Source organism: Dermacentor andersoni, chromosome 9 (assembly GCF_023375885.2).
Source record: "Dermacentor andersoni chromosome 9, qqDerAnde1_hic_scaffold, whole genome shotgun sequence".
NCBI lineage: Eukaryota > Metazoa > Arthropoda > Arachnida > Ixodida > Ixodidae > Dermacentor > Dermacentor andersoni.
Genome location: NC_092822.1, coordinates 57,989,097 through 58,002,550, shown reverse-complemented (window position 1 = coordinate 58,002,550; position 13,454 = coordinate 57,989,097). Strand labels below are relative to the sequence as shown.

The 13,454-nt window shown below is 42.9% G+C and overlaps 1 protein-coding gene across 1 annotated transcript in view; it reads right to left on the bottom strand.

Annotated features, from left to right (window-relative positions):
* The window catches only part of LOC126528066 (glycine receptor subunit alpha-3-like), a 96,716-nt gene that overhangs the window by 25,060 nt on the left and 58,202 nt on the right, over positions 1–13,454 (bottom strand). Inside the window, exon 2 of the mRNA XM_050175922.2 lies at positions 2,091–2,239. Coding sequence (XP_050031879.1) covers positions 2,091–2,182 — 92 coding nt within the window. The 5' untranslated portion in view covers positions 2,183–2,239. The remainder of the gene's footprint in view (positions 1–2,090; positions 2,240–13,454) is intronic.

Below are 13,454 nucleotides of genomic sequence, written 5' to 3'. Positions count from 1 at the left end.
AGAGCGCGTGCCCAAGCCTTTCGCCCCCGGGAGCAACAGGCCGTGCTTCTCTGCGCTGGCTGCCCGCACCCGATAAGCGGTAACAACGAAAAAATACATATATTTATATATAGAAACTGCCACTTAGCGAGAGGGCGCCCGCAGGTTGAACTATAAGGCGAGTTGGTATAGTCGTGTGTTCTCGTCCTCCCTTTCGCACTTTGCTCTGCGGCGTTCACCGCTCATTCATACAGCAGTCCGCGGCCCGGGGTTCAGCGGAGAACAAAGAAAGCCTCGAAGGCACGGACGCTCTAGGCCCGCACGTTTCGCGTGATAAAGTGGCGAAGCTACTTGCCCGACCAAAAAACGCGATGTGCAAACGCGATAGGCAATAAGAAAAGACAATGTGCCCAAAACGAAACGATTTCGGTTGGATTTCTTTCTGTTTTTTCGCCCGCGATTGGCGTGCGAGGCCAGGAGCGTGTTGTGAGCCGAGAAGATTTGTAGCGCGTACCGCACGATATGTGGACACTAGACACGCTTCGCTCAAGGAAAGGGCTTTGAATTTGGTATCTCTGTAACGAACCTGCGCTCTGCTGGGGTTAGGGAAACTTAATTACTCCTTTACTGATTAATTGTCCTAAAAGCTAATGAGAACAGGCTTCGATCACATGGTGATTCGTTAAACTGTTTCTGGTGCAGTATTTGAAGGTGTTTAAAAATAAAACAAAGCAAACGCGTTCCTCAATTAAGACTTGCGGTAAATTGTGACGCTGTGAAGTGGAAGAGCTGTGGGGCTTTCCGATGTAGGGCGTAAGGAAAGCGGCCGTGGTGTAGGGCTCGTTTTTCTTGCGCAGGAACTCGAGCGACGCACTTTTCAGTAGGTCGCAGATCGTCCACAAATGAGCCTGGGAATGAATGTTACTTCTAATGAGACTCACGTACAGGGATAAAATCTTACGCGTGCCGTTCGGTGAGCTCTGAATGCGTGAAAGTACTTTTTCTATTGTGATTAAGGTTAAACCGTAAACCTGCGCTCCGCGAAAAAAACACGAACAAGAAACAGTTATTGCAACAACAAAGAGAGCCATATCTTTCAGCTGTAGGAACAAAGCGCAAACGTTTAATAACCTCGTTTGTTATGCTACAACATAGCATGCTTTCGTAAATAAACTCATATGACTGTAAGATTGTGGTATTCTTTTTAATCGTCCTTTTTTTTTAATCTAACACAGAACCTGTGATACCTACACATGGGCGGCGACTGTAATGGCTTCAAAGCTCCTGGAATGCTCTGTGAAAACTTGCGCCTTGAAAAAATGATTCACTCCATCCGTGCATTAAGGCACCTAAATGTACCTGTTCGCTATACCTTGGTCGTTACACAGCACTAATGCCATATGTCCAGCGAATAACTGCTAGTTTTACAAGTTCTTGACTAAAATTTTGGCCTAATGCTGCATGGAATTTAGGACTAAGTGTGCAAATACGCACAATATTAGAAGGGTGTACGCTTACGAAGTTGCTTAGACTTATGAAGGTTCTGACGGCGCAAAGTTAAAATCAACGGAAGAAATAAGAGGAGACAAGAAGAGCGCCAAACCTTGCGCCATACGTCCTTCATAAGCTGTGCACCACCTACCTGAACTTAATACTCTGATAGACAAAGGCTTAGTTATTTCAATTTCCACAAGATTTGGTGTTGTTGAAGTTCGAGCGACATTTTGAAATGATATTTTTAAAGATACTGCCAACTGAATTACACTGGCACATTGCGGGGAAGTTTGACATAATGCCGAAGGAGCAATGTTCGAAATTCCTGGTGATAAATGGGCTCTCTTTCATATTACGAATTACACTGAAACATCGTTTACACTGTTCACCTCTCTTCTTGCTTAATTGTCAAGCTTGTAGCGTTTCATGTGATATTGTAATATCGTCTAATTTCGTTACTTCGACGTCGGCATCATCACAACTGCAATGCGACTCTATTTCCTCTGTTTACTTCTATTTTAAAAGAGAGAAAAATGCTCTGACAAAGAGCGAATGCTATAATGAAGGAATGTTCTTAAGATTCAGAGACAGTATAGTAGAACGTCAGAGATACGTACGCCGAGACGTAGCTTGCTGCTGATGCTGCTGTTGCTGCGGCGATGAACAGTGCGACTGTCACGTTCCAAGGGAAGCGACCAGGGCGGCTCATGTCTCCCGACAGGGGGCCGCATGTGGCTTGGCCCGCGCTCTGGAACTTGGCCTCATCCTGGGAGAGATAAATAAATAAATAAATAAATAAATAAATAAATAAATAAATAAATAAATAAATAAATCACTCATACGTTTGATAAATAAATAATTCATAGATTCCAGGAGGGCGAGTACATGTGTGTGTGCGTACGCGCGTGGTACTGCAGGAAATGCGAATGGACGTCACGACAAACGCTTGCATTGCAAATTTTCTTGCATGCTTTGTGGTTTTGTTGACACCCAGGGTAATGCGGCTTCCAGAAAATCCGAAAGCCATTTGGGGAGCATTGTGTGGAAACACTGTTTTCGCTCCGTTTTTGATGGGTGTGTTTCCGAATTTCTAGAATTTGGAGTATTAGTGTGTATTTGTCGCTTCAATGCGGCAGAAAGTGCCCGAGCATTTGTTCGAGCGTATAAGCTTCATGAATTCGAAAGAAGTGCCGGAGGGAATACAAGCTGTCGTTTTAAAAAGAGCCATACTGAGGGCAAGAAAATTTTAATGCCATAAATTCAAAATATTGATGTTTTGCATAACGTTTCAAAAACAAACATCCATCCGATTTGCACAAATTAGGTGTACTGAGGCCGTTCGGCTCGACGTAGGTCACAGGATCAACATAGTCATGCACCAATCCGGAAGCAAAGACTATTGGCCCCACAAGAATGCATGTAGCACTCGCAGCTGTAGAACCCTTAAGTACTATTGTCCTGTCTGGTATTGATGTCCCAGCATAAAAATAAATCGGCCTTACCTGTAGCAAAATTCAATAATTACAAAAAAGTTAGGTTGAAACAAACAGTGTTTCAAGTCCGATATTTGCTACATCTTGTGAACGAAAGAAAAATAAAGCTACACAATGCATCATTTATACAGAATTGATGACATAAAGGAATAGAGGAATATATCACAACAACAATTTTCTCAAGACGGCCTAATTGAATATGTCAGATTATAACATAGCGAAGCCTTAATAAGGAACTACAAGACAAGAATATATAATTCTGCAATCCAGGTGAAAAGGAGACCTGATTCTTCGTTATTAAAGACCGGGTCAGAATAAATGGCCTGCAAGCTATAAATTTCTCCAAGCACTCGCTTCAGTTGCACGGAACAAGACATAATGGAAATACTGGATGTTTAAATCCCGTCTAGCGTGTAAATTGGAATGCGGTGACATGGCGCAGTCTAACGAGGGTTTGAAAGGTGATGCTGTTTTTGTGCTTTGATCTACCAGACAAATATTAGACGTATGAATATCTCTTAACATTCAAAAAAAATGTTATCAGCGTTTATCATTAACTGGTTTTTACAGTTGGGATAGAAGTAGTTCATCGTGCGATGCTTCCAATGTGCCACTTTTCATCCCTATGTACCACCTAGGGATGGAATCCGTCAAAATTTATGAGTGCTCACAAAACTATGAAGCGGTTTGCGCCACTAAATAAGCATCATGTATTTTCTACCTGCATAGGAGTGGTGTGAAGCAAGCAGTGTTTCAGCTGTGAAATGAAACACGAATAAGAAAGTAAGAGGAAGGTATTGGATGTTGCTCAGCACTAAAACGAAATGAAGCAATCAAACAATGGACTCAGTCTAGAAAACACATTGTAAAAACGAGGTGCTGGAGCCTAAGTTACAGTGACTTTAGGAAACATTCAGGATTTGTTCTGGGCCTCCGTTCAGTGTGTGCGAATGTTCCAAGCTGTAGAGAGTTTCACGCGTGGCTCATTCGAACTGTCAGCAATTCTCACTATAGTGTGTCGCTTCATGCAAGGCGAGAAGGCTAGCCTTTGTGCACGTTGTCGAAACGAGGAGTGGGAAACGAAAGAAAAGTGGCTTGTCTCGGAAGCGTCCTGGCTTCTTTCTAAAACATCGCCAATTCTTCCAATCATACCCACTTCAAACGGAATAAGCATTACTCCTCTTTCCTTCAACCTTTCAGAAATTTTGACTGCATACCCTTCCTTTTCAGTTTCGCCCCATCATGCGACACCAGAATTCGGCTTCGTGCAAGCAACAAGTCAAAGAAGAGGCGACTCTAAATGTAAGTCTTGTAAATAAACAAGCAGCGTGGTGGAAGCGGGAAAATGCCACGCCAATGACAAACAGCTACCTCTACAGCTGCGAATATTCCTGCGCACGCATTTGCGCGAGAAAGTGCGCTAACAGAATTTGCGGGTACCGGCTGCTGGAAGCCGGCCGGGGAGTGGACACTCTCTGAGTCAGGATGAATGCGTGAGATATATTGCGTTTCCTCGCGAATCCCGTGACACTGAAGCACTCCGGGCTCTGCTTCCCGTGTCGGCGGATCCACCTGGCTGTCACTTCATGCTCTGGTGGTGGGTATGCTTGTTGTTCCCTCGCGCAGTTTTAAGCTTTGATGTACTAGACTGTCAAGCCTTGTTATCTCACGCGAGCGTTGCGTTTAGGTTCTTGCCATGTTATGGCCCTAGCTTTCTCTTCAATGGCGTTTATGCCGCAGGTAATCTTGCCACAGTACCTTCATGCTTAAAACTATCCGCGCGAAATTTAGCCAAAGGGTTAAAAAAGTGGACTGCCCTGCACGAGTATATATATATATATATATATATAGTTGTGGCGGAGAAAAACGCACACTCGCTGCGTTGGTATAGTACAAATGAATAAACACGTCTGGCCCAACAGCTGAAGCGTTTGACAGTAAAATGTGTGTGACAGTATGATTCAGTGCTTTGCAAAAATATTAAGAAATGAAACTGCCCCAAATTTTTCGTTGAACACCGGCTCGTCAAAACCTGCACATTGTAGTACTAGCGCCCCAGATACATGCCGATATCGGATAAGTTGGAACTTATAACATTTCTTTTTTTGTATCTGGACTTGTTCATGTACAGGTATTGTGAATTCAATGGTGACGAGAAAGGAAGCCCTAACAAACACAACAATGATATGGCAAAACGTGCTTACTGCGTTGACTGTAGGCAAGGCGCAATTCAGGACACACCTCTGCTATTATGCTTTCTGGAAAAAAATATTAATCTTGTGTTTCAAGTTGACCCCCTATCAACCAGCAATTTCACAAGGTCCTTTGCACAAGCAGGGTTAGGCTGTATCGCCACTCAACTTGTATTTAGAACGGGTTTATTCCAGACGTTGACAAATGCCCACAACGGGCGAATGCAATGAAGCCGAAAGTTTTCACATCTGTTCCTTATATTAAGCGCATTATTTAAACACAAGTTGGCTGTACAGAACAAAACAGTATTTCTCTTGATGTGAACGATGCCAGACGGCAGGTTTTGTGGCGCCGCAAATACACTGCAGACGTAGCGCGGATGATAAAGTGTGTACCGATAAATACTCACTTGACTTGCGCGCCGTTGGGCTTCTTTATTCGTTACATTTTTCACAAGCATGACTTTTTCTAGTCAATTTTATCCATAGAGAAATGAACTCTGAATGCCGAGAAATCGTTTTCCGCTTGCTCAGCCTTCTTGATTTGTAGGGAACGTGACTTCCGAGTGAAAACATTTAGCAGAACATGCGTGTGTCTTTTTAACCGCGGTAGCTGATAGAGAAGGTATACGGTTTAACGCCACCTTAACCTGAGCTACAACTGCAACGGGAAAAAAAAATGGCGGTGGGGTTGGTTGCCGTAGTGGATAATAAAAAAGGCGGAGGCCACGGAACGCCGGGGAGACAAATAGCAGACCTGCGACGGTCGTTGAGACGAGAAGTTGAGAGTGCATCTGGTTGGCTTTCCCTGTTTACCTGCTTCACGAAAGATCAATAATCAATCAGGCAGCCCAGACGGTCCCATGAGATGGCGCGTGATCTTTCTGTTTCGGAGTGAGTTTCCATGCACGCCTCTATGCAGCACATGCCGCAACGGACACCGTATTCTTTGTTTTTTTGTTTTTCGGAAGTCTCCGGACGTGCTGTTTTGGCGTTTGTTGAGTTTCTTGCAACGGGACGATCACTGCAAGATAAGCGCATTCTTCGCTCCTTTTTTGCTTAGTTTATGTTTAGTCTGTCATTCGGAAGTCAACTTTTGGAATCGTTGTTTTCTGTTGAAGTTGCCAGCCATTGCGAAACTTGGTGTAGGTACCTTGATCGGTGGATGTCATACCAACACTGTGATTTGAAGTGTTCGTCTGTGAAACGAAGTCAAACAAAAAGACAGTTTATTTCAGTCTCGATCGAAGAAAGCTTTCAGCTTCCTCACAGCGAAATTTCGCAACATCACAACGGAGAATTCTATGATGTTATGGTTCAGGAGAGAAGGAAGAAAAAAACCAAACAACGAAACTTAGCGACTCCTCGGGTGATTAACCAATTTCTGTAATAGCGGAAGACTCTTACAACGGAGATTCGCCGTTATCTGAAGAACGCCGTATCGATATAAAAGCACTCAATGTCGATCCTCATCCTACATTACAGTAGTGCGTGTTGTGGCCACAGAAACGCAGCTGCAGACGCTGCCACAATCGCTCTAGGCGGAGCGGGAAATTCTCCACAGTTTAGCCTGCGTGAGTGTTGGGCCACGAGGCAGCTGATCAATCTACAAAACTTTGGACACTAACAGAAGACACTGACATTACGCCACATTTAGTTCGTTTTATGTCATTCCAAAATGCTCAGCTGACCTGCACAGTCTTTGGCAAAGACGTATGTGTGACCGACATGTAGAGACAGTATAGATCTACAAGGTCATCTTTCCGTGGTAATACCACCCTATAAAGGCGCAAGAGCAGCTAAAAGAGTGAATGTGTTGGATGCATGTTTTTGTTTATCTGACTGCTCAATGACCGTTACTGTAGTGCTTTGCTTATTTCTCCGCAGGATTTTCGAATTTGAAAAAGAACAAGAAAAGTGACGCGGTAAGGCAGTGGCTAGCGCGTCCACCTCTTAGTCGCATATTGCCGCACGAGCATGAGTTCAAATTGTAAAGGTTAAAGTACTAGAGCGTAAATGCTTAGTGTACAATGCAGGTAACATGTCGTTAATAATTGTTTGAGTACGAATAACGCAAATGCACTTGGTGGTCTTAACTTGCGGTCGAAAGACTTTGAGACTTCGATTCAAGATACATTGGGGATTTCGACAAGAAATTAGACAAAATACAAGCAAGAAACAAAGAAAGAAAGAAAGAAGGAACGAAGGAAAGAAAGAAGTTTAAAGGGCACATCCACTCAAAAGAAATTATCACGCTTACACCGGTTCGGAGATATTCACTCCCAAAAATTTGCGACAATAAACATGTGCGTTTCAGTTATCTTTGTGCTTTAGTTTGTATAAAATTGTCTTTTGTTAAGAAACTAAGTTGAACAATCGTGCACTCTTACAGCAACTTTCGCGGCGCATCTCTCGAAACTGGTGTCATCCCCCAATTTGTTCCAGGTGGATAAGCCTATAGTGAACTGACCGGCTGCAATTCATAAATTACGTGAGGTGGCGTAGAGTAATCAGTTAAATACTTAAGAGTAATATTTCGCTAAATGATGTAGTTTTATATATTGTGAAAATAATGTTAAAATTTAAAAATGCGCTATCTGAAGAAGGCAACCTCTTTAAAATGTTTGTGTAACTGAAAAAAAAAAAAAAAAACACCTGACATACGCGTCTTTATAATACAGCACAAAAGCGTGCTCGAACTTTTAAGGAAGTTTTTCTCTCTCTCTCTCTCTGCTTCGGGTATGGCTGCCTAATGAAGGATTGAGTAGCGCAGTACTGCATCTGAGGACTAGGGCATTGACTTCTGCTTATGCACAAATAAAGAAGTGTAGCTTCCATGCACACACCAAAAAGTAATTACCTTAAGCATGACCTCATGGCTAGCCTGTCTGGTGTCAGAGTACACCCTGCAGAGCAAACCTAATAATAGGTACGTGAATCTCGAGAAACATTTCGTTAACCGCAACTGAATGCGAAATAGTAGCCTATTCGGTAACCTTCGCGCCCCTCTGGTTTCACCCGATTCACCGCGTAATACAACTGCAAACGGCGCTAATTGAGAAGCCATGGTCGGATTCGTCGTTCCGTTCGTTGCGCAATTTGTTCTCACGAAAGATATGCTCCTCTCATCTTCGGGTCACCGTGAGGAATAAAAAAAAAAGAAAGGCAACGTGATAAAGCAAAATAACACCAAAGGTCATTATCCTTAACCTGCTTTCGTAATGGGAGGATTGAAATATGGCGTTATTATAATGCGGCTCAGGAACGGGCGCCAGCTGGGTGAATTTTTTGCAAGCTTTTTACTTCAGAATTGCCTCTTTATTTTTCCTACTAAAAACGCGTTTAATTTCTTTTTCTGTTTCTCGCATGAATCATTTCTCCAGGAGCCCATTTTCTGGCATATTTAGACTTCCTTTTTTAATATGCTGTTCGTTATTTTCAGGACGAGATTACTTAACATGCTAATTGGTCGCTCCTGCGCTTAGACAAATGACTCACGAGCGTTCAAGGTTGTTGTTATTTTCACGTGTAGCTGAGTGAAGGGCGCGAGTAACTTTGCGAAACTGCCCATTAAGCCGAAGTCGCTGCGCTTGTATGCGTCGCCCACGTGCGAAATGAATCTTCCCGAAGCTTCCCCCGGTTTAGCTCACGCTTGTAGACCGAGACAAGCAGCGTGCGGCGGCAGCCGCTCGCCTTCCCGATGATCCGCAATTTAACAATGACGAGATCAAGTAGCACAAATGGGCGACATTGGCGGGGCCGCTGTGTTCATCTTTAGCGAGGTGGTTCGTGAAGCATGGGTCCAGGCTATACGCTATGCAACTAATGTCCTGGTTGAGAAGCGGTCTTAAAGATATCGTAACGCCCGAGACCGGCTTTCGAAATTTGCCAGTCAGAAAAGCGAAAGAAAGCCGAGGTTTCTTAAACTTATATTTGGTTTCTTTTCGAGAACGCTTAACTGCCTTTTCAAGGAATAGTCGTGATGTTAAATTCCAGGAATGAGTGCATTTTATGAAATGTGGCTTAAAACAAAAAGCTTAAAACGTGGTCAATAGTGAACCATTTAAACGTAAATGTTAATAAGACGGAATCTGTAATATTTAGGCCTAAATCGAGGCAGATAAATTCTCATGTAAGCTTAATTTATGGTGGTGCACCAATACAAATCACAAATAATATTAAAATTCTGGGTGTTACATTTTCTCAGAGCATGCTATGGGATGGTCACATTGATGGTGTTCTAAGTTAGCTCGAGCAGTCGGCATTATTTCCCATTTCAGATCATATCTCCGGTATCATGTAAAGATCCTGCTTTATAATTCCCTGTTTTGCTCTCATCTTATATACTGTTTCATGTTATGGGGCACAACCACACATAAAAATTTGCAAAAAGATATTTATATTTAAAGGAAAGCTTATCAGAATACTTTTTAATCTACCATACAACAGTCACTCGCAAGGTCTTTTCTCCAAAGCATACAGACTATCAGCATTCAATCTTTACAATTATAAGCTAGCACTTGCATTCCAGTGCGAACTGAAATTTCATCTTGCATCTCTGCATGACTTGTCATTACTGGAAGAGAGCACTGTGTGTTACCCTACCCGTCATAAAGAAGAGTGGATTGTACCAGCTTCTAGAACCAACTACGCAAGGGAAATATTATCCTTCACACTTGCAACTGTATTAAACAACTATAACAAATCCGGGTCTGACACACTTAAAATATCTAAACATGAATTAAGACAGCTTCACTGCACACATTCTTAAAAACTCCAGCTGTATTCCTATAATGTGTATATTTAATCCTGTGTTTATTGTACTGCTCTATACCCTCTTTATTTATTGTATTGATTGTTGTTCTATTTTCTTTGTTTCTTTTTTTATTTATGCAATGATCCCGTTATTTTTGGCTCTGCTAAATTGCGAAGACATTATAAATATACTTTTGTGTGTCTTTCCCTGCTCTGCTGTTGTTGCCCTGTTAGAGGGGGGCTGTGGGCCTTTGTCAAGTTGCCGTTTACGAGCAGCTTTTACCCACAACCTCCTCCATCATGCCGATGGAAATAAAGATTATTATTATTATTATTATTATTATTATTATTATTATTATTATTATAAGATGACCCCTGCTGAGTTGGAATTCTCATTGTTTGGACCTCTCGAGAAGGCTTAGAGTTCTTGTTCTTTTTCTCTTTCCTCGGTGAGCCTACTTTGAGCAAATAATTTGTTCTAACGGCATATCATGTGTTTGTTAACGTTAGCCAAGCATTTCAATTAATAAAAAGAAAGGTTGTCAAACATACAGTGCAATCTACCGTGTTCAGTCGTCAGAGGCCTGACGACCGATCACCGCAGGTTGTAAAATGATACCGTGCATCGTGCTTTATGGATTTCCTTTTTTTTTCGCAGAATACCTTGGCTAACGTTAGCTGGGACACCGTGTATATTATGGTACGAAGCCACCGCATGACTGTCCACGTAAGCGCATGGGTGAGGTATAGTAGCTTGTCGACACGTACTTCCACAAATTGCTGGCTTGAATCACTTTATGTGCGGCCTACGTGTTCATTTCGTTTTCTGTGTGTGTGTGTGACATCATTTGGGAAAACGTTATTTTATTTATCATTGTCCTACCAACAACCACACACGCTTGCTCCTGAAATATCGAAAATCTGGAGCGCCAGAAAATTCGACACCGCGACTGTCTCTGTCTGTTTATCTAAAAGGGCGCAGTACCTCCAGATTTGTCTATGGACCACTTTCACGGCGATGCTGTGGGCGCCACCATGTCTCACCACGTGGTGACGCGTCCGTTGTTTGAGTCAGCTGCCTCCGTTGCCTCCTTGTTAACAATGGAACTGTATAAGTCTCGTGCCTCTCAGCAAACCTCTGTTTCAGCGGATATTGTAGAGAGTGGGTGGGTGAACGACAAAAAACTTTCGCCACAGCTTCAGAGAACATGTGCTGTCCGAGCTCATTACACTTTGTCCAAGCATTGCGAGTAGTGTATAGAGCGCTTTTCACAAAAGCGGTGCTAGAAACGTGTTCTAAGCTCTGCAAGCTTTCAGCTTATGAATTAAAGCAGGATCAGTATGTTTTGCTCTTAGTTCTTTATTAGTCAAACAGAAACGTAAGGGAACCTTTAATAGGAAATATAATTCATAACATAATAACCGCTCAAACACAAGGACACGAAATTAAGCTCTGTTGGATACCAAGCCATCACGGAATTAGAGGCAACGAGAGAGCTGACGCGTGCGCCGCTCAAGCCTGCTATAAGGAGGTCAGTACTGTAAATATACCCTATACAGATTGCATGAAGTTAGTGAAAAACAAGCTGAAAGAAAAATGGCAGTGTACATGGAATAGCGAAGAAAATAACAAACTACATTTAGTAAAACCTATTCTAGGAGAATGGCGATCATGCAGGCATCAGGAACGTTTTATAGAAGTAATTTTATGCCGCCTGCGCATCGGACACACACACCTAACACATAACTTTCTACTGACAAAACAAGAGAAACCCTTATGTGAGAAATGTGGAGATGAACTCACTGTAAATCACATTTTATTCTCGTGCACAAAACTCGAACGGCTAAGGAAAAGATATCTTACTGTATTTTACAATGAATGCATTCCCTTTCATCCCAGTCTGCTTTTAGGAGATAACCCACTTGTAGGAACTTCATCTCTTTTTAGTTTTTTGAAAGACGCAGCGATCCCAAACGAAATATAATATATCACAGAACTACTAATTCTAAAAATTATTACCTAGTTTTTTCACGCATCTTATGATGCACCTCACCCATTTTCTCAGTCCTGAGAAGAAGGCTGAGGTCTTCATTTGGTCTGTTGGGCTCCTCAGAGTCCTTGTCCGGACAAGGACTTTCGCTGAGGATACCCAATTTTAGAAATAAATTATACCATGTATTTGGCGCATGATAGCCTCAGTTGCTTATGCGCCATAAAACCCAATACAATACAATACAATTTATTAGTCAAACACTCTGGAACAGTGGCTTGTCATCTTTCTGTCTCAGTAAGGTTCCTTGGTGCAGTCACTGCATGATTGTTCTTTTTTTTCTGTGTTTTCGCTCTTGGGTATGCTCGCTTGCGATAGATTTTTTTCTTGCAGCACACAGGTGCTTGGAGTGCAGATGTTCTGTATTTTCTTGTGACTTGAGCAAATACGTATTAGCGCCATTCATATGCTTACACTTTGGACCGTCACAAAACGTTCAGTTTAGATTATTCGTGTGCTGTTGGTGTAAACATACCGACAATGCTTCGGTCGGTATGTTTATTCAGGTGTGCGTCGTTTCACTTATTCTTGATAAGCGGGCGATAGGGCGGGTGTAAGTTGGCGTGTCAGTTGGGATAGATACGTGTGCCTAACGTCTGAGAATATATGTCACGAAGTGGCGCTACCCCCTATCTGTGTAACGAGTAGCACTCACTATTGCCGACGTTCCGAGGTTACAGTCCTTTCTTTCTAGGTTAGCGATGCAACTCTGGTGGATAAGGGAATTTTTGTGTCCTTGGGGAAAGCCGTGCATCGCGAAGGGCTGGAAACACGGGGAGTCACTGTGTATAGCAGTGGCACATGAACTTGATCACGCAGATTCATTCCCTTCCTTAATATGCCAGTCACTATATTTTTTGGAGCCCAACCACAGCACGCATCTTCCCTCCACCCCTCCACATTTTGCAGCATGAAAGGAGCACAGTGTGTTGGCAAACGCCATGTTGCATTTCCGACAGGTGATCGGGCAGAATCAGGGCAGAAGTGGTAAAGGCTTGGTATTCTAGCACTTTCGCTGAGGCATCGTGTGGCGCGTCGCCCAAAGCGCCATCTCGTTCGCCTAGAGCAAACTAGTTCGCGAAAAGGGTCCATAGTCTGTGTGCAGCGGTTAGATTGCGGAACGAAAAAGAGATGGAGCCACCAGCTCCGACGCCATGTGACGCCTATATGACGCCATATGACAACAATATATTTGATGTGTACCGGGCGTTCTACGAGAACCAACATTAAAATTTATATCGTGGTGTACACAAAAGAGAAAAGTGTTGAGGGTAATTGAAGAGTATGCGGAACGATTCATTTGCCACGTACTGAGCACCGCTGTCCGTCTAGGTCCAGCCACGTTGTAACAAAGTTGTTGCAGTCTGTTAACTATGGCCCAGTCAGCAAAGAAATAGCTGCAAATGCAACAACAAATTTGTTCACTTTGAACGATCTCGGCCACAGGCGTACAATAACTCACGCATTGCGACGTGCGCGCGGTTCTAATA